This window comes from Bactrocera oleae, chromosome 4 (genome assembly GCF_042242935.1).
Source record: "Bactrocera oleae isolate idBacOlea1 chromosome 4, idBacOlea1, whole genome shotgun sequence".
Classification (NCBI taxonomy): Eukaryota; Metazoa; Arthropoda; class Insecta; order Diptera; family Tephritidae; genus Bactrocera; species Bactrocera oleae.
The window spans coordinates 47,737,963-47,757,405 of record NC_091538.1 but is presented as its reverse complement, the minus strand read 5'-3'; the positions used below and the strand labels follow the sequence as shown (position 1 = coordinate 47,757,405).

The following is a 19,443-nucleotide window of genomic DNA, read 5'->3' as shown; positions in this document are numbered from 1 at the left end:
TTATTATTTCTACCACCATGGTAGATATACTTACGTCTTCTGAAAAAAAATTTTTGCACTATTTTGCACTGTTAATAATTTAAGATTGGACTATTATATACATATTTTCACCACATATTGCTAAGTTAAATCGAAATCAAAATAAGCAATTATATTACAAGACTTTTTGACATGCATTTACAATTACTTGTAAAGAAAGTTTCCGCACGAACAAATTATCTGCTTTTCACACTAAACGACAGGAAAGAAAACATACATGTATGTAACCACATACACACATATAAATATCTAAGTACATCAAATCCAATGTATGACTCCAATACATATAACCAGCAGAGGAAGGCACTGATAATAAAATGCTTCAGCTTTATTGAGTTCCGAAAGTTGTCATGTTTTCATATCTAATCGTATCATTGTTATTATTTTCAGAACACATAAAAAACAGAAAAAAGCATTCAAAAAGTGCTGAAAAATACGTTTTTATTAAAAAAATAATTAAATCAGTATTATTATTTCTAAGTATTTGTCATTGCGCTTTTACGGTTTATTGTGTTAGTATTCCAGCTGATACGTTACACCCAAAGCTATTGCAAACACTAAAGAAATAGCCTGAAAAAAATTAAAGAACTTATCGATAATATTTTGAATTCAAGAATATTAAATGTACATAATTGTTACACTATTCAAATTAGGCAAAAAATCTATATAAAGTAAACAAGAATTTGGTAAATAAACTGCTTTGGAAATTTTAATCAATATTTAATATAATTTCTTAGCTTTAAAAGAACACCCTTTACTTTAAAAACGTATATCACAGCAAAAGCTGCTTACTATAAAAAAAAATTATCAGTTTGGATATTTAAACTGCACACATAAATATTTATGTTAAAATTTTCCTATGGACTAGAACTAGTTCGCATCTATAAATTCTGTACCAGAAACTAGTTAGTCCCAAAACGATCAAAAGTGTATAAAATATAATTCATACTAAATTTGAGAAAAATAAAAGAGGAATGGAAATAAACTGAAATGTATGAAAGTGCTCGTCTTATCAATATTAGAAAGAAAAAAGACGCTCTCAGTGGCTCAACATGTAGCTCATTACCTCTTACGGGATAACTCTATGATTTATACAAAAAGACTACGAGTATATTATTAAAAAAAAAGGATTAAATTGATCAAATAATAAATCACTCACCTCAATAGTGAATATGACCATACTGATGATATACATTCGGTTGAAGGAAGCGTTGTAACTGTCGGTGAGTTCAGCTAAACAGCCTGTTTGGTATAAATGTGCAGGTGTCATAGTGAAGTCCCTATAACAGGTCATCGGTATTATCATGCCTGCCTTGATGTAGTCATTATAATCTGTCTTGCCACAGCATTCCATCTAAGTAGGAGAATTAGAAATCATTACGTATTTAAAATACGGACATTATGTGTTTTCTAAAAAGTTTTTAAATCGTTTTTTACATACCGTACTTTGGTACAAATGCATTGTTACATCGCTACCTTCTATCATATGCTGCCACGCCAACTTGACATCATGGCGTGCGTGTTCTGAGCTATCAGCCCTTATTATATATATTATATCTATCACAATGCACACGAGAAGTACCAACAAACATATGGCGTACTAAAAATGTGTTAAATAAAACTTATGCATTTTTTTATTAAAAACCAATTTAAAAATATTTCTTATTCATACCGTCCATGTGCAACATAAATTTTCGGTAAGCGCTCCGCAACAACCAACAAATGAAATGCAAAGTATTATGCTGCCGAAAACGATCAAACTAACACAAATTGGCTTACTGGCCACACCAAGCTCCTTCATCGCTAATGTACTCAAAACTACTATCACAATTCCAAGCAGCTGTGAAGCGAAAAGGAATTAGAAAATTAAGTATTTGACGATTAACCGTAGAACAGTATTACACACAGAGAAATAAAGTCCAGGAAATGCATGAAATGTTCAATAATTCTGTATACTTAATTCTAATTTACCGAAAAAAAAAATCGGTATTAAATATTATGTCACCGGAAATAATATTAGCTGTCTTCGATTCGACAAGTTTTGGAGAATGGTGAATCGAACAAACTATACCAATTGTTCAATCAGACTGGCAGCACTTGCTATGAGCTAGCCTAGCGCTAACAGCGTCCATGCTTTACTTCTTCAATCAAAAATATATATTTTACAGAAAGTCTTAAATGTTCAAAATTAATAAAACATGTTTTTATTTTTATTTTTGACTGTAATATTTGTAATTCAAGGTATCCACTTTGGTAAAACTAGTATAAATTCGGTAAAATATTATGGAATAAAAATTGGTAGCATTAAAGAAAGCAGTTATACCACTTTACTTAGTTATTCAATTCGCTAATTTTGTTGTTGCTTTCCCAAGTAAATGTTAAAAAAAAAATAGCAACGCCCAAAGATAACGAGCAGAGAAATGACAAATCAAACACGGCTATTATAACTTAATTGAAGCAAATTATTAAGTCGTTATCTATGTGGTATAGACCGAGTTCACCCATTTTGCCCTCAAGTTGGCTTCTGTTTTGTTTTGATATATTTTTGGATAGAGTGATCCATTGTGAAGTCGAATAAGCAGATAAGATCCAAACTGCCGTTATGTGATAAATAGGCACAGTTCTGGTTTGTTTTTAATAATTATTTTAGATAATAATCGAGTACTCATGAAGATACACATATTAATGTATCCAAGATCAGTGAAACGTGTAATAAGTGTTGCCATATCTATTTTATATATATATATATATTTCTATTTTGCAAACGAATTAAAATGAATAATTGAAGATTATACCCCATATACATGAACCATAATTTTAATCATTCCCTTCTCTTGATCAATCGTGGTATTGGATTGGCCAGGGTTACTTTTTTGGAACGCGGCCGAAGGCCCCCAATGCAGAAACAAGTTGGACTCGAAAGGGGTAACGACCACCTCGGTGTTGGATCGGCCAGGGTTATTTTTTTGGAACGCCGCCGAAGGCCGCCAATGCAAATAAGAAATCTTTTCAAACAAAAAGTAATGTTAAAGAGTATATATCACTCTCTTTAAATTTCATTTTCTATAACGAATTGTAACGGATATTGTTGCAACTAAACAAGGTACCGTTTCTTGTTTTTATCCGTTTTTCATTGAATTAGTAAATATTGTGCATATAAGTTAATTTTGTAGAGGGTAATTGGGTATTTTATTTATTTTGATTGCTTTCGTTCGTTTGGATATGGCAACACTTATTATCTGTCTATATGGAACACATTTGTTATTGTGCATATAACGAAAATTGTGTTAAAATAAAATGCTAATTTAAAACAAATAGTAAATTAATTAATACAAAATAAATATGTAGAAACATTGTAGTGAAGTGTTAGTATATAATAAGTGCATAATATAAAGGAAAAGTTAACCATAAATCGAGAAATTGTAAGATAAAATTTGTGAAATTTTCAACTTAAAATCAACCATACCTCTCTTAACCCTGAAAGCGTGGGATGGTATACTAAAGTTTCCCCAAAAATCGTTAAACAGTTGTGATTTAAATTTACAAAAATAAGTCACATTCATTAAGTCCCGTAAATTGTTTTATGACCACCCCTAGTATTTAATTTGATTAGAAAAAGATCTTGTCACCCCATTGTGTCTTCCTTTTGATCACGCTAGAGTCAAACAACCACATAAAATCAAAACAAAACAATATAAAGAAAAAGATTGCGAAAACATTTCTTCATTCCAAGCTTTCATTTTTCAAAAAAAATAAATAAATAAAATTAACTTTTTCTTCAAAACACCGATACTAACCACACATAGAAAGTTAAAAACCACCACAATATACTTTATTGTTATTGTTAGACAATTCATTTTGGTTGATCAAGAAATAGATTCAATCAAAATTACAAATAATCACCGAAAAATTTTGAAGTTCGGTTGCTTTTTACACAATTTATATAAATGTTAGTAAAAAATAAAATAAATATATTTGTGGCAGTGTTGCAAAAATGTCATTTAACTACAGTGACGGTAAAAATTAAAACAAATATAACACAAGTACTTGCGTTCGATATGTCATTTCGCTGCCGAAAAATTCAATGTGAATGCAACAACAAAGTTAGCGAGTTGAATTCGATAAAAAGTAATATTTTATTTATTATATTTCAATAGCCTTTTTTAAGCGTACTATTCGCCACACCATCACCCATCCCAGCATATATTCGACCGAATAGACCACGTCCAGCACGCAGTGAAGAGCTGCGATTTCTACCATTTCATTCAGAAAAAATAACGGCTTGGTTTGTTTTGTGTGCCGGTGGAATCATCGGTCAATATTTCTTCAAAAATGATGCCGGTGAGAATGTAACTGTCAATGACGACTGTTATCGCGCCATGATAACCGACTATTTGATGCCTGAAATTGAAGCTCGTGATCTCGGCGACATTTGGTTTCAGCAAGAAATTATTGGAGAACACTTAGATGAGAAGATAATTAAACATTTTGGGCCGGTCGATTGGCCATAAAGATCGTGTGATATCACACTGTTAGACTTTTTCAAGGGAGGAGAAAGTCTAAAGTATATGCGATCAATCCCGCTTCGATTCAGGCCTTGGAGCAAAACATCACGCATCATGCTTGAACGAGTTATCGAATATTGGAACCAACGGATGGACCATCTGAGACGTAGCCGCGACCAACATTTCAAAGAGATAATCTTGAAAAAATAAATGCCAAAGAATGTTCTTTTTAATAATAATAAATAATAATATATATTTGCATAGATAAAAAATTCATGTACATAACAGATATGTACATATTTTCGATAAAAATGTCAATAGAAGTTCAGTACATTCTTCAACTTCAAATGTCCATTAAAATTTTATCGGGATTTTTTAGATATTTTTTAAAACGTTATATGAAGCTAAAGACTTTCGCCATACTATTTCAGATTTACGTGATATGGGCCGATCGGAATATAGCAAAATTCAAAAATAACAAAATCTATGTAGTAATTTTAAAATATTATCGAAATATTTTTAAGGAAATCTTAAAAAATAATAAATTTTTATATTTTCGTTACAAAAGCAGTACCGTTATATATTTTTCAATTAAACCATTGTTCTTAATACTATAAAAGACTGTCAAACTTTTGCTGTAAAAAATATAAAGATGTCGTATGTAGAATGATTAACGCAGTGGATAAATTGAAAGGTTTTGCCTTTTTGATGAGTGAAATGTGGTGTGTGAGTACTGAAAAATTTATATACTTTATTTATACATTATTATACCATATATAATCTTGCCAAGAATGATTGAGACAAGTTTGGAACATGCTACGTTATAAACAGAACGAACTGTCAAGCATTTATATTATTGTAATTGAAACAAAGTATTGTCGTCTTTTATGACGTCACGAACCAATATATATATATAAGAATTAGACAATAATCCATGCCAAGTTTCGTGAAGATATCTCGTAAAATGAAAAAGTCGTTCATACAAGCGCTTGATTCTGATCGTTTAGTTTGTATAGCAGCTATATGCCCGATATCGGCGGTTCCGACAAATGTGCAGCTTCTTAGTGACGAAAAAAACGTGTGTAAAATTTTAGATCGATAGCTCATCAGTATTTCTGTCTTTTAAAAGATATTTTAAACTATAAATAAACTCTTTCAGTGTCAGAGAAGAGAAACTTCAAGAACAGCACATAAATAATGCAATTTTCCAGCTAGTTGAAAAAAAGCAACATTTCTTCACATTTCTTGTTATTGTTATTTTGAGAGTACTTTTCTAAATGTGTTTACTTTTCTGTTTATTATATGCTTATCTCCAAAGTACTCAATAAATTATTAAAGCTCAGCTCCACTCCCTAAGAGACTAACGCGAATTCTTCACAGTGTAAAGCTTTCATTGTTGAGTTATTGTTATTGCTATTATTCACTTGTTCTCTAAAAGTGCTGGTACTTTGGGTTTATTGCAGCAGAGTGACGCAATGTCACCATTTATTCATATTGCTCGTGTCAATATTAAATCAATTTGTGTTTTAAAGGCAACCTTCCATAGCACACTAAAAAGTTAAAATGTGAGTAAGTTGAGCCCAGATAGGAGCTCCCAACAAGTAAATAATCAGCTGGTTATACAATAGTTACGTCTATGATGATCACCTGTATATTTTCTATTTCTTTCTCAATAAGTGTAAACTATCTTTTAAAATGAAGTGAATAATTTGAATTAAGAAAGCTATATTTTATTTATAATATTTTAGACGTTAACCCCTACTTTTAATCGTAAGAGAGCTGATCGAATAATTTTACTAATTCTTTTGAACTGCTTTGAAAATGTTTGGAAACTTGTTAAGTCAACTGATTAGAGATTACGACAATTTTGTGCAGCCGCAAGTTGAATAACGCGCTTGTTAAAATAGTGCATTACTACTTGACGTCATTAACTCGCTCATAGCTCTATTTGTATGCTCTATTTGTCTAGTTTGACAGCTCTTAGAGTATCGGAATCTAGTACTCTATCAATCTTGGACCCTTACTTCTCAAAAGTTAGTATAACTGTTAAGAAAAATACCCTGGGGAGATAGAGTGAAACAAATAAGTAGTAATTTCCATAAAAATTTGACAACTTCTGGCAACAACAAAATAAATATCAAATTCAGTCTATTGAAAGTAGTAATACATTATTTTAATGTAAAATAGACTAAACGCTGCAAATAAATTATTTCACAGAAAATTATTTTTAAAAAATTTTCCTTAATTTGCTGGCAGAAATTCATCGAGATCTGGTCAGTTCTGGCAAATAAGAAGCAGAGTTTTCTTTATTCTCTCCCAAGCATTCCAGTTCATTAGTTTTTCGTCTACGGTGAGACTTTCTAGTAAAGGATAATTAATTCTACGAACAGTTCGTACTCGAACGTTTTGATAAAATAACGAAATTTATTATATGTTTTATATAGGAGCTGAAGTAATTTGTTGACCGATTTCACACATTTTCGCATTAAAGTACAGTATATATAATATTATACATTTTGTTAAGATACCTTACATATTGACTGATATATATGGTATAAGGCCAACTGAAAGTTTGAAAATCTTATATTAAGTATATAGGGGCTAGAGAAAATTTCACCCGTCTTTATCTATTGTAGGGCCGCAAACCTAGATATCTTCGCAAAATCTCCCATAAAGTGGGTGGGCGCAGCTCAGCACAGCACAGCTAGAGTAATGGTGGTGCGAAACCGATCCATGGTTGCGCGAATTCCCAACTCTGCTGGACGATTATGTTTTACCGAATCTTGGACGCAACGCACGATGCGTCGCTCGAACCGCACCATTTTTTCGGTAACAAATTTGCACAATTTGCAGAAGTTCTTTCGGAGTAAGTCTATTCATTATGAAATAGCAGATCGAATTGAATATTAAATAATGTAACGGCTGTCAAAAAAAACCAACTCCAAAAAAAGTATTGACTCATCAAAAACAAGTCTAAAAAACACCCGGTTTTAGCAGAATCGTGCTTTGGTATATGGTATAAATAAATATTTCTAATATTATTGTATTTTTGCTTTTTCATCAATTTTTTGCTTGCTCTCTTTGCCGCACTCACAATGCGACATTTCTCTCGTTGTAAACACATATGGTTCCACACAAATGAGATATCGCTGAGCGCGTCTCTAACACTTAGCACATTTTTCGCCGTCTTATCAGTGCGATAAATGATAACTCATATACGAATTTGAGTTAAGCCCGCCGAAAACGTATTGAAGCAACAACAAATAATAAAAATATACATTTGTATGCGCTGCATTTACACGAAATTTATGTAATAGTGGGGGTATTATTATCTTTTTTTGATTTCAATGCTGTTTAGTCGTTTAGTTACTGCAGTGCCAAACGGTTGTAAAGGCATAGAAGAAAATCGGTTTGTTGTGTGTGGAAAGGGAGCCGAGGCCATAATTGGCGTAATAAATTCTATAAATTGAAAATTTATTATATTATATTTTGCAAATATATTGCATTGAGTTCATTGATTTGAACTAATTAATTGACAATTCAAATCAACAACAATAACAATACAGCGTCATGACTTGTGCAACGTCCACAGTGAAATTTCTAGCCTTTCTAATGAATGTGCTCTGCTGTGTGAGTAATACTTATGCACATATGTATATGTATATAAATACATAAGTACTCGTATATAATAAATCATATTGTTTATCAATTAAGCTCTGATATGTCTTTTGTGTGCCCCATTTTCGATTTATTTACTCCAAGTGTTAAAATTTATTTGTATGCAATTCATTTCGTGAACCAACTAAGCACACATTTTAATTGTTTTTTTTTTTTTGTTTTTTGGAACACTGCACCTTCCTACACACATACACACACGCATACGCACATTCAAAAAAACAATTAATATCTGGTTTAAAATGTAGATAGCGGGCGCTTTTATGCTATCGGCAAGCGCATACTCCTTGGTGCAATTCAACGCCAGCGAATCCATTAAGATACCCTGCATTATGGGCGTGGTGTTGGGCGGTTTGCTCTTCGCCACCACAATTGTGGGCTGTTGTGGTGCCATACGCGAATCACCGCACACTATTTTGGTTGTGAGTATTTGATGTAAGCTTTTTATATTTATTTTTAAACACTTAACTCAAGCACTTTTCTAGTACGCCATCTTTTTGCTGCTGCTTCTTCTCGCACAAATCGCTGTCATCTTTGTGCTGCCCATAAACTTCTCCAAATTAGCCGAGGAGACGATACAGAACGCTTGGAATCGACAGATGAGCGACGATGCCATGGATAATTATCAAATTAGAGTAAGTTGGCACTAAATTAGGTATTTTCTTTTGAAACAGCCATATTCGATTTGCACATTCGAACACTCGCTATATTAGTGTTCTGCTCAAAAAGATTTATTATGAAAGCAACAACTAAGTTAACCAGTTCAGTTCAATATTTGAGAGCATGTAAATACCTCATTTAAGTGGTACAACCGCTATCTATCACTATTTCTTCGCTCTTTATTTATACCAGTTAATTTATACCACTTTATTTGCCTTTTCAAAATGGATACTGATATATATATATTTAAATATCAAAAAAGCTCTGATAGACAGATGAATTAACGTTATCGTGACCGCTATCCTTTAGCTTGCGATACAGAAAATGGTGATAATTTAGTGAGTAATTAACAATGAGCAAAATTTAGTTCCATTATATTAGCAAAGATAAAAATTTACGAAAACTGACTTTGTTGTTGGTTTCGTAAAGTCATAAAACATTTCTCAAATAAATTTTGGAGACTGAGTTTGTAATTCTCATCCAGGTATACTTTCGAATCTATTCCAAATACGATTTAAGAATACCAGATTGTATTATAAACTATGTCTACATTCTTCCTGAATCCATAGGGTAGAAGAAATTCGATATATTCGAGGTTAAATTCTAAAAAAAATCGACAAAAAAGAAGTGAAACTATTCATCACTTTCTCAATCGAAAGCTCACATTTTGAATTTACAGCAACAAATAATATTCACAGTTTCAAGTTTTCCTTCCAAAAACCTAAGTTTGATCGTTTAGTTTGTATCGCAGTTATACGCTATAATGATCCGATCTGAAAAATTTTTTTGAAGATTATACCGTGGCTTTGGATAATAGTCCATGTCCATTTCGTGAAGATACCTTGTCAAAAAAAAGGGTTTTCATACGGGAACTTGAGTTTGATTGTTCAGTTTGAATGGCAGCTATATGCTATGCTATAGTGGTAAGATATCGCCCGTTCCGTTAAATGAGCTGCTTCTTGAAAAGAAAGGGACGTGTGCGAAATTTCAGATCAATATCTCAAAAACTGACGGACTAGTTCGCAGTCAAACGGACGGACAGACAGACATGGCTAAATCGACACAGCTCGCCTCTGATCATTTATGTATATTCATATATAAATATTATATTGTCACCAACGCTTCTTTCTGGGTGCTACAAACTGCAACACGCTAGCAAATATCCTTATATAACTTCCTAGAATAGTACATCCATCTGCACCCAGCAAATCTAGAGACCCAATCTAAGCATTCACACATATACTGCGGTCTAGACTGGTTATAAAATAATATTACCACGAGAGTTAGGTTTACTTAACCATGTATCTGGATCTGGTACAGATTTGTCATGTCGGTAGCGAAACAAAAAAAAGTAAACGAAGCAAATTTTATAAAATTTAAGAAGGTTCTTAGAAAGATCCTAATACTTTTACTAACAGAATTGTTTGTAATTTTTATATCTAAATAAAAAAATATTTTTAGTACGAATGTTGTGGCAAAAATGGACCCAACGATTATATCGACAGTGGGCTATCCATACCTACGAGCTGTTATCTCAATCGCAAGCCGTCCATTCTAAATGATCTCTACACAGCGGGTTGCGTAGAGAAGTTAACCCAAGCCTTTTCTAACGGTTCACGTATCGAAGTAATCAGCGATTGGACATTGGTGGGCGTTGAGGTGAATACAAAGAGTTCCAAATATACACAAAATTTTATATTATTACAAAAAAGATTCTAATTTAAAAAAATTTATTAATTAAATATTTTATTCAAAATTATTCCGATAATTTTTGGTCTTTACAGGGTGTTACCATAGTTGTCGCATGCATTCTGGGCATCAATTTCAAAAACTTAGAAAGAAGGCGCTACTATTAAGTTAAGAGGCTTTTATATGCAGAAATTTTATAGTATTTTTAATAAGAAGCTTTAATTTGAAGAATAGTCATATTTAATAAATATTTTATTGTAATTTTGTAAACAATTGAAGCCAAAGTATAAGACATTACAAAAAGATTAAATAGAAAAGAAATATTAACATTTCTTAAGGGAAAATTATTTGTTTTTATATTCTTCAACTTCTGTTTAAATTAAAAAATAATCAAACTTGTTTCGGAAACTTTCTGTTTTTCGATTAACCGAAAATCAAGTTTTATAATTTTAACTCTTACTTTATTTGTAAATTGACGCCTAAAAATATGCAAATAAATTTTCGCCGTTAACATCAACTGCCTACTGCACACGAGACACAGCGCCACGGGTCTATGACCTCGCTTACAGTGTTGCTTCGTCTAAGCGAAGTATTTCCCATAAAAATTACACAACACGGAACCAAGAATTTGCTGAAATTGCTAGACTAACCCATACAAATTGTAAAAGCTTTTAAAAAAAGCTGGCAATTTTTCTCACAAATATTGTAATTGCCTTGTTTCAATAAAAAACTAAATACAATTCGCGAAATTGTGTTACATCGCTAAGAATTTCCTCATTCGCACAAAGCAACCCTGCGGAACGATGGCTCATCAACAACTGTTTACGTTTACACAACAAGACGAGTTTTGCAAACAAAATTAGTTTGTCAATATTTTTTGTAGTTTATTTAGTTTGCTTCTTCGTTTGCGGCTTATAAACTAAAATATGCGGGAAAAGGATGAAGTAAGCAAAAATTTTTTCGACTGCAATCTTTGTATGCAACCGTTGCAATTAAGAGAGCAGTGCCAGCTGTAAGAACCAGCAAAAACAAAAACAGCCATCCATCCAAACAACCAACAAACCAGCCATAACAACTTCCTCTGCCACTGCCGCTAAAGAGTCACTAGATTTGTAATCAAAACAAAAACAAGCTGTCGACAACGTACCGAGCTCATTCACGCTTTGGCCAAGCACCTGTTGTAGTCGGCGCAACAACTCGCAACACAAATCGAAGAAACCGCTACGAAGACGGTTCATTACACAAAGTGATCGCACAGACAGTGGTCATCAATTCTAGTAATAACAACAAGCAAAGCATTAGCATATACATTAGTAGCGTCAGCAAAAATTGAAGGAAATCGTAATTAGCAATGGGTTTAAGATTTCAACAATTGAAGAAGCTATGGCTGCTCTACCTGTTTCTGCTGTTCTTTGCATTCTTCATGTTTGCGCTGAGTATCAATCTCTATGTGGCCAGTATACAAGCAAATGACCAGGATAAGGTGTAAGTATATTTGAATATATATAAATATGAGCAGGTGTTTATTTTATAAAAGTAGCCCACGTGCACATATATAGCACACCAAAGTTAAACAAAGCTAACAAACTGACGAATTGCAAATTGGCTAAAAACCGTTACAGCCGCGTTTTTGGCAAGCGTATTGCAAGGCATCCAGTGCTGTGTAATGTGCTATGGCAATAGACCATCACAGTTGAGCGCCTTCATTTAATTGTGCTCCACTATTTAGCAATTCTATGTAAATTTTAATTGTTTGCTTTTTATTTTTTTTTTTTTCACGCGTTCGCAATCATCATTACAACAACGTAACACCTAGCCATCCGAAACCGCAGCCGCGCCGCCGTTCACTCTGGCATCCGAAGAACATAGTGGCACATTATATTGGCAAAGGCAATATTTTCGGCAATATGACCGAAGGTAAATAAAAAAAAAAAACATTTTTTATGAAACTTATAACTAGCCAACCACTAAAAAATGCAGTGTTTATTTATTTGTTTTTATATTTTATTTATTTTCATTTGAAATCATTGTTAGGCACACGTTCTGCGTGGGCCTACTAATTAAAATTTATAAAAATTCGCTTTATAACAACAACTTTTTCAGATGACTACAATGTGAATCTTTTCAATCCCATCGCTGGCGAAGGGGCGGAGGGCAGACCGGTCGTGGTGCCAGCGCGCGATAGTTTCCGCATGCAACGTTTCTTCAGACTGAATAGTTTTAATATTTTAGCCAGTGACCGCATACCCTTGAATCGTACGTTAAAAGATTACAGAATAAAAGAGTAAGTGCACAACAGACCAATGACCATAAACAATTGAACAAATCAGCGAAGAATTCAAACAAACATTAGCAGCATTATCATCTGCGCCAGTGCCAAAAGGCAGTAAATATTGAGTCTAGCATCGTTTAGCAACAAGTTTTACATTCATACATATGCATAAAAATTTGTGTGCAATGACCCTGAGTTGCTGACAAAGCATAAAATCTTTTAACAAACAAAATCACCAAATCATTTACGCTGTCACACACACACTTAATTACCTTTATTTTCATTTATCTCTTAAAACAGGTGTCGCGACAAGAAATATATCAACAACGAACTGCCCACTACATCGGTGATTATAGTTTTCCATAATGAGGCTTGGTCGGTGTTGTTGCGCACCATAACAAGCGTTATCAACCGATCGCCACGTAAATTACTCAAAGAAATCATATTGGTCGACGATGCAAGCGAACGCTGTAAGTGTCTTCATAAGATAAAAATAAACAAACAAACATACAAAAACAAAAAACTCCAAAAGTAAACGAAACTGCATTGCAGCCTACTACATTGTTGTATTTTGCATATCTGCAGCTAATATGTTTAATGCTGCTGCAAAGCAGTAATTAAAACATCTTGCAGTTGACCTTTTTCTTAACTAGTTTAACCTTTCGCTTTGCCTTACAGCCTATTTGAAGAAGCAGCTGGAGGCCTACATTAAAGTGCTCACCGTACCAACGCGTTTGCTGCGCATACAGAAACGCGGCGGTTTGGTGCCTGCGCGTTTGCTCGGCGCCGAGCATGCCAAGGGTGATGTGTTGACCTTCTTGGATGCGCATTGTGAGTGTACGCGCGGTTGGCTGGAGCCGCTGCTGCAGCGTGTGAAGGAGTCGCGCAATAGTGTGGTCGCACCCGTGATTGATATCATTTCCGATGATAACTTCAGTTATACGAAAACTTTCGAGAATCACTGGGGTGCCTTCAATTGGCAGCTGAGTTTTCGTTGGTTCGGTAATAAGCGCAGTATAACGCCAGCTAATGCTGATCCGACGCAGGCAATCACATCACCAGCAATGGCTGGTGGACTCTTTGCGGTGAACAAGCGGTACTTCTTTGAAATTGGCGCATACGATAAAGAAATGCGTGTAAGTTTGGAGTGCTTGCGTAGTATATTATATAACATTATATTATAACTATTTATATTCCTTGCAGATCTGGGGTGGCGAAAATGTTGAAATGTCCTTCCGCATATGGCAGTGCGGCGGGCGCATTGAAATCTGTCCCTGCTCACATGTCGGCCACGTATTCCGCAGCACAACACCGTACACCTTCCCGGGTGGCATGAGTGAAGTGCTGGGCAATAATTTGGCGCGTGCTGCTATGACTTGGATGGACGATTGGCAATATTTCATACTACTCTATACATCCGGCCTGTCGTTGGAGACACGTGAACGCATAGATGTCACTGAGCGCTTGTCACTGCGTGAGAAACTAAAATGCAAGCCATTTTCATGGTATTTGGAGCACATCTGGCCGGAGCATTTCTTTCCCGCACCGGATCGTTTCTTTGGCAAAATAATTTGGCTTGATGGTGAAACAGAATGTGCGCAAGCGTACACGACACACATGAAGAACATACCGGGACGTCGTTTGTCACGCGAATGGCCACGCATATTCGAAGAGATCGACAATAATGCTGAAAAATTTATGTCGCTCATCGATTTGGATCGCGATAAGTGCTTGCGTCCGCTAGAGCGAGATGTGCCGCGCACATCAGTGCAATCGGTCACAGTTGGTGACTGTAATGTGCATAGCAAATCAATGGATATGTATGTCATAACGCCGAAGGGTCAGATAATGACCAATGACAACGTTTGTCTGACATATAGTGAGCCGAAACTGGGCGTCATACAGCAGCTGAAGAGTCGCAATTTAACCAGCAATGTGCAGCTGACCCAGTGCCTGGAGGATCCGAGGCAGTTTTGGAGTTACGACATGGATGTGAGTAGTGTTGTATTTTAATGGCTAATAAAATTTATTTTTAGTCGAAAAACTTTTGTTTATTTACTAAGCTTTTATGTACATTTACGATATTACATTACTCGTATATTGCTTATTTCGCAGACTCAGCACATTTCGCATCGCGAATCGAAACTTTGCCTCACGCTGAAGGCAGCCAAAATGCCACGCACCCAAAAGGTGGAGAAAATCGTTGTTGCCATTAATTGTGATTACAAAGACATCACGCAGAAGTGGGGTCTTATACCACTGCCATGGAGAGTTTAAAAAACAAATTACAAATACACAAACAAACAACGCAATTAGCAAAAACACAAAAACAAAATGAAAGCTAGGATTTGCACAAGCAATTAAAAATGCCAATTAAATTAAAAAAAAATTTAGTATACAATTAGAATTAAACAGTTAAGTAGTAAAAGTAAAGAGCGATGAAACGTAGAAAAAGTTGTAGTGAATTATATATACCAGCGCCGTGGGCTTGTGATATTTTTTATTTGAAGATTTCGGAGATAAAAATAAGTGTTTTATGTTCGTACAACACGAACTAGACCACAATATACGTTACCCAAACCACCAGTTTGTGAAAAATCGACAAAAATAACAACAACATCGACAAAAACAATAACCACCAAGCAACATCATCAATACTTTACCCACGAAATATATGTATTTATATGGAATTACATACCTGTTTGACTTACTGAAGGCGTTATTTACTACATTATACTATACTATTTATTTTAACGCTATTTTATATGCAATTTGTAAAACAAAAAACAAAAAAAAAACGTTTATTAATTATGCATACACTTTTGCATATCTATTACAAAAACTAATTTATATTTTCTAGCTTATAAGTTTTTACTAAAGTCTAGCGAGAAATTGTATACTCTTGCTGCTTAACTCGTGAGTTAACTATATGCTATTAAAATAATTTTAATCTTTTAATTGCTATCGCCGCTAATTACTACTACTGCTACTAGTAAAATTAAATAATTTGTTTTTTTCAAAAATTAAAAAAAATAAAACCTGAAACCAACGTCTTCATTACTTCCATATGGTACAAGCAGATGCCTATCAGACAACAACACTTTTGCATTAAAATCATTTTAATTTGTTTAATTATAATTACATATTTATATTTAATGTATGCTCTCGCTCCCATAAACATGCAAAGTGTTTGCCTAAGTGTAAACGCGCAATGAACGCATACGCCGCTTACCGTATTAATAGCCAAATGTTCTGCTGCCAAATCTTATGAGTTAGTGTTTGTTAGTGTACTGCATATTAATATTACTCATTATCAGTAATGAAGTTCATTAACATGCGCTACTTGATAGGGGAACATACAATAATATTTATGTACCTTTAACTATATACCCAATAAACCATAGAAATTTAAATGATCGATAATTCGAATGAATTTGTCATCAATTCGAGGGTAAGCAGCAGTGAGGTAGTGTATGGAGATGTGTAAGTTAAGCTTTAATTATACCCTGAACAGGGGCGTGGTGATGAGCACGATGAGCTGAGTCAATTTAGCTATGACCATCTGTCTCTATATACTGTTGTTGTAGCGACAGAATTCTGCCGAGTTGACAGTCCTTGGCCGGAATAAATCCGGGTCCGTTCCGGTTACGTAGACCCGACTGTCGTGGGAACGGGTCTCTCTGTACCCGAACTAGTCGCTCAAACATCAATCTTTGCACACTCTCAAAGAAGCTGCTCATTTTTTGGAGACGCCGATATCAGACCACTATAACGTATAGCTGCCATGCATATATGTTTGGTCATATGATATATAAAGCATATTTAAAATGAAGGCACACACCAATCCACAATTTTTTTAGCGGAAACATATTCACAATTCACCAACTTGCACAAAACTGAACCGCCTACTTTCCATACATCATACTTGTATATTATATTTCGGCGTCAACTTCTTTAAAAATGTTCGTTGGGCATAAAACAAAAAATAGAATAATAATAAAATATCGCCCGGTGTCATTGACAAGCCATGTTCAATATTTATTTCTTTGCATACAATTCTCTGACACCGATTTCAGTAACAACTTTGAGCCGCAAGGAATAAAATCGCTAGCATATTTTAAATATTTCATATTTTACGATTCATAATTTTCATAAATTACGGCGGTTCCGTTAAATTCAAGCAAAACTATAAAAAATGAGTGTGATCTTTGCGGCTGTCAAGTGTTTCGTCTTCGCTTTCAATTTCTTTAGTTTGGTAAGTGTAGCGCAAAAGAAAAAAAATATATGAGAGCATCAATGAAAAAAGTCGGTGTTTGCAGTTATACTTAAGTATTATTGTTTGGCATCCTACGAGTATTTTGCACACTTTACTTTGTTAGTAATTGTGTGACCCACTTATTATTTATTATTGTTTATTTACTTCTACACTTTTTGTGCTAATTTCTCCATTTTTTTGCAGTTACTGGGCATTTGTATTGTTTGTTTGAATATTGTCGGTTTGGAGTTTGCCATACCGAATACCGATGAGCACACATACTGCATAGTTGGTATCATATTGGGCTCATTCGTATGCATGGCCACATTGTTTGGCTGTTATGGCGTCATCTGCGAGTCGTTGGGCGTCAATGTGATTGTATGTTCTGCTTTCAATTTTTATTGCTATCTACAAATTAATTATTAATTTCAAACAATTTCACCTTTTAGTACTCCTTCTTTATGTTGATGTTGTTGTGCACGCAGTTGTTGCAAATGCAGACGTATAAACATCAGAAATTCTTCATAAGTGCGCTGGATCTACTGGAGGATGCCTGGGATGATGTGGATGTGGATCCGAATGAAATGCAGGCGGTGGAGATAAATGTGAGTGCGTTGGGGTATTTATTTAGAATTTGTATTAGTGTCATTATTTCATTGCATATTATTTAAATTAATTAATTTTATTAATGAATTTTTTTATATTCTCAATAATTTGCTTATTTTTTTCTATATTTTTTCTGGTTTATCAAATTATAATATATTTCCTTTTAAATTTTCTTTCTTTTCTACTTACATATGTATATCTGAGTTAAAAGAGGTTAATTAGACTTAATATAATCTAGACAAATGAAATAATTTTAAATTCGAGAGTCGACTTAAAAAGCTGTTAAGTAATTAGATACAGTGTACATCTCACGATTTTTACTATGTATTAAAATATCTGCCTGGGTATCGACTTAAGCTGCATAATTAAACAGTATAAACGTGACCGCTGGATTTATATATAATTTTCCTTTTGCTAATAGAAATTAGAAAATAAAATAAATTATAAAATTATAAAAAAAAGATTGCCCAACACAGTAGGCTAAACTCTATGATGTTACAAAATTAAAAAAGTATAATAATAATTGAGCGCAGTTTATAAAATTAGTTCATTATTAACAAAGTTTTATTTCGATCATCTTTTTTTTAAATAACTTATTTTAAATTTTTATATATATTTTTTTGAGCTGTTTTAAAATAATAGTCAGAGTTTTAACTGAATAAAAATTTTTGACACTAATGTCACGTTTTTTAGTTCAAGCTGTCGCGATTTTTTAGTTAATTTAATTTAACTTTTTTTAATAATTTCTATAAAATAAAATAATTTTTTATGTAATATAATATTTTTTTCTTAAATATGTACATAAGTTATATCATTTTGTTGCACGTTATATAATTATTTTTTGTTTAAGTATATATTTTTCGGTTCATTCATATGCATATTATTTATATTTTTTTTTTTTATTTAACCAAAAAAGTTTTTTTTAGTAATTTATTCAGTTTAATTTATATTTTTTTATTATATGTCTTAATTGTTACAATTTTCGTTATTTTTATGCCATTATTTTCATATATACATTTCATTATCTCTATTTCAGTATCATTGCTGTGGTCTCTACAATGCCAATGACTACAAGTACAGACGCATGGAGACGCCAGCGAGTTGTTATCGCTTCCAAAATGCTACGCTTGAGTCGAATTTATTCTCGCGCGGCTGTGTGGAAGCACTGGAAACGTCGTATCACAAGACCATGGAGCGTGAAAACATTTTTAACTGGTCACTATTAATTTGTGAAGTAAGTAGGTCTTAAACATAAAGAAGAAAATTAATTAAATACCGTCATTATCTGTATAAAAACGTATGACCATATTTTCGTATTGCAGTGTGCAGTCTTCCTCTACTCGTGCATACTGAGTATATTGCTTTTCAAGCGCTCTCAATCAACAGATCACACACCAGAAGATGGTCATGTGCCACCCCAGCCGATACAACGAATTAATCATTGCAATTCGCGAACTCACCTGTTGTCTAACTAAATAAATGGTGGTAAAACAAATATGAAATGCAAAAGTCTGGTAAAAACTAATTTTTTTCTATTTAAATTATGTGTATTATATAAAAATTCGAAAATACTGTTATACATACATATATACTAGTACCAACAAATTATAGGTTATCTTAAATTAATTGTAGATATGTTGTATAAACATATATAGTACATAATATAAGCATGAATAAACTGTTTTTGTTAAAATATGTTTGTAAAATCACAACACGCGACTATTTTCACCCATCTTCATTTA

General features: G+C 33.5%; 4 protein-coding genes across 5 annotated transcripts in view; 3 read left to right on the top strand and 1 right to left on the bottom strand.

The window, feature by feature from the left end:
* Positions 1-459: 459 nt before the first annotated feature.
* On the bottom strand, positions 460-3,974 carry LOC106616416 (protein late bloomer). Its single transcript, XM_014233067.3, has 5 exons — positions 3,837-3,974; positions 1,712-1,879; positions 1,481-1,639; positions 1,199-1,393; positions 460-609 (listed from the first exon to the last, which is right to left on the bottom strand). The coding sequence occupies exons 1-5, from the start codon at positions 3,894-3,896 to the stop codon at positions 553-555; spliced, it is 639 nt and encodes a 212-aa protein (XP_014088542.2). The 5' UTR covers positions 3,897-3,974; the 3' UTR covers positions 460-552.
* A 3,920-nt stretch (positions 3,975-7,894) lies between these two features.
* Positions 7,895-19,443, top strand: part of Tsp42Eq (Tetraspanin 42Eq) — a 60,577-nt gene continuing 49,028 nt past the window's right edge. The window contains exons 1-5 of one of the 2 annotated variants that reach the window (XM_070108058.1): positions 7,895-8,174; positions 8,468-8,641; positions 8,705-8,854; positions 10,341-10,538; positions 10,664-10,735. In XM_070108058.1, coding sequence (XP_069964159.1) covers positions 8,115-8,174; positions 8,468-8,641; positions 8,705-8,854; positions 10,341-10,538; positions 10,664-10,735 — 654 coding nt within the window. In that variant the 5' untranslated portion in view covers positions 7,895-8,114. Of the gene's footprint in view, positions 8,175-8,467; positions 8,642-8,704; positions 8,855-10,340; positions 10,539-10,663; positions 10,847-19,443 lie in introns of those variants that run through there. The other variant, XM_014233088.3, reaches the window with a different exon arrangement.
* Positions 11,365-16,269, top strand: Pgant3 (Polypeptide N-Acetylgalactosaminyltransferase 3). Its single transcript, XM_014233118.3, has 7 exons — positions 11,365-12,053; positions 12,385-12,485; positions 12,672-12,852; positions 13,141-13,310; positions 13,519-13,976; positions 14,044-14,832; positions 14,956-16,269. Exons 1-7 carry the CDS (start codon positions 11,920-11,922, stop codon positions 15,115-15,117), a joined length of 1,995 nt encoding a protein of 664 aa, XP_014088593.2. The 5' UTR covers positions 11,365-11,919; the 3' UTR covers positions 15,118-16,269.
* Tsp42Ep (Tetraspanin 42Ep) lies at positions 16,852-19,316 on the top strand. Its single transcript, XM_014233077.3, has 5 exons — positions 16,852-17,095; positions 17,300-17,473; positions 17,545-17,700; positions 18,738-18,935; positions 19,024-19,316. The coding sequence occupies exons 1-5, from the start codon at positions 17,036-17,038 to the stop codon at positions 19,174-19,176; spliced, it is 741 nt and encodes a 246-aa protein (XP_014088552.1). The 5' UTR covers positions 16,852-17,035; the 3' UTR covers positions 19,177-19,316.

Bases quoted from the DNA above. Each gene is read 5' to 3' on its own strand.
- LOC106616416 (XM_014233067.3), bottom strand. From the start codon at position 3,896: ATGAATTGTCTAACAATAACAATAAAGTATATTGTGGTGGTTTTTAAC. The intron at 1,640-1,711 runs GTATGAATAAGA...ACACATTTTTAG, and splicing joins ATTTATGTTGCACATGGACG to TACGCCATATGTTTGTTGGT. The intron at 610-1,198 runs GTGAGTGATTTA...AATTTTTTTCAG, and splicing joins TGGTCATATTCACTATTGAG to GCTATTTCTTTAGTGTTTGC.
- Pgant3 (XM_014233118.3), top strand. From the start codon at position 11,920: ATGGGTTTAAGATTTCAACAATTGAAGAAGCTATGGCTGCTCTACCTG. The intron at 12,054-12,384 runs GTAAGTATATTT...CGTAACACCTAG, and splicing joins GCAAATGACCAGGATAAGGT to CCATCCGAAACCGCAGCCGC. The intron at 14,833-14,955 runs GTGAGTAGTGTT...CTTATTTCGCAG, and splicing joins TTTGGAGTTACGACATGGAT to ACTCAGCACATTTCGCATCG.
- Tsp42Ep (XM_014233077.3), top strand. From the start codon at position 17,036: ATGAGTGTGATCTTTGCGGCTGTCAAGTGTTTCGTCTTCGCTTTCAAT. The intron at 17,474-17,544 runs GTATGTTCTGCT...TTCACCTTTTAG, and splicing joins CGTTGGGCGTCAATGTGATT to TACTCCTTCTTTATGTTGAT. The intron at 18,936-19,023 runs GTAAGTAGGTCT...TTCGTATTGCAG, and splicing joins GGTCACTATTAATTTGTGAA to TGTGCAGTCTTCCTCTACTC.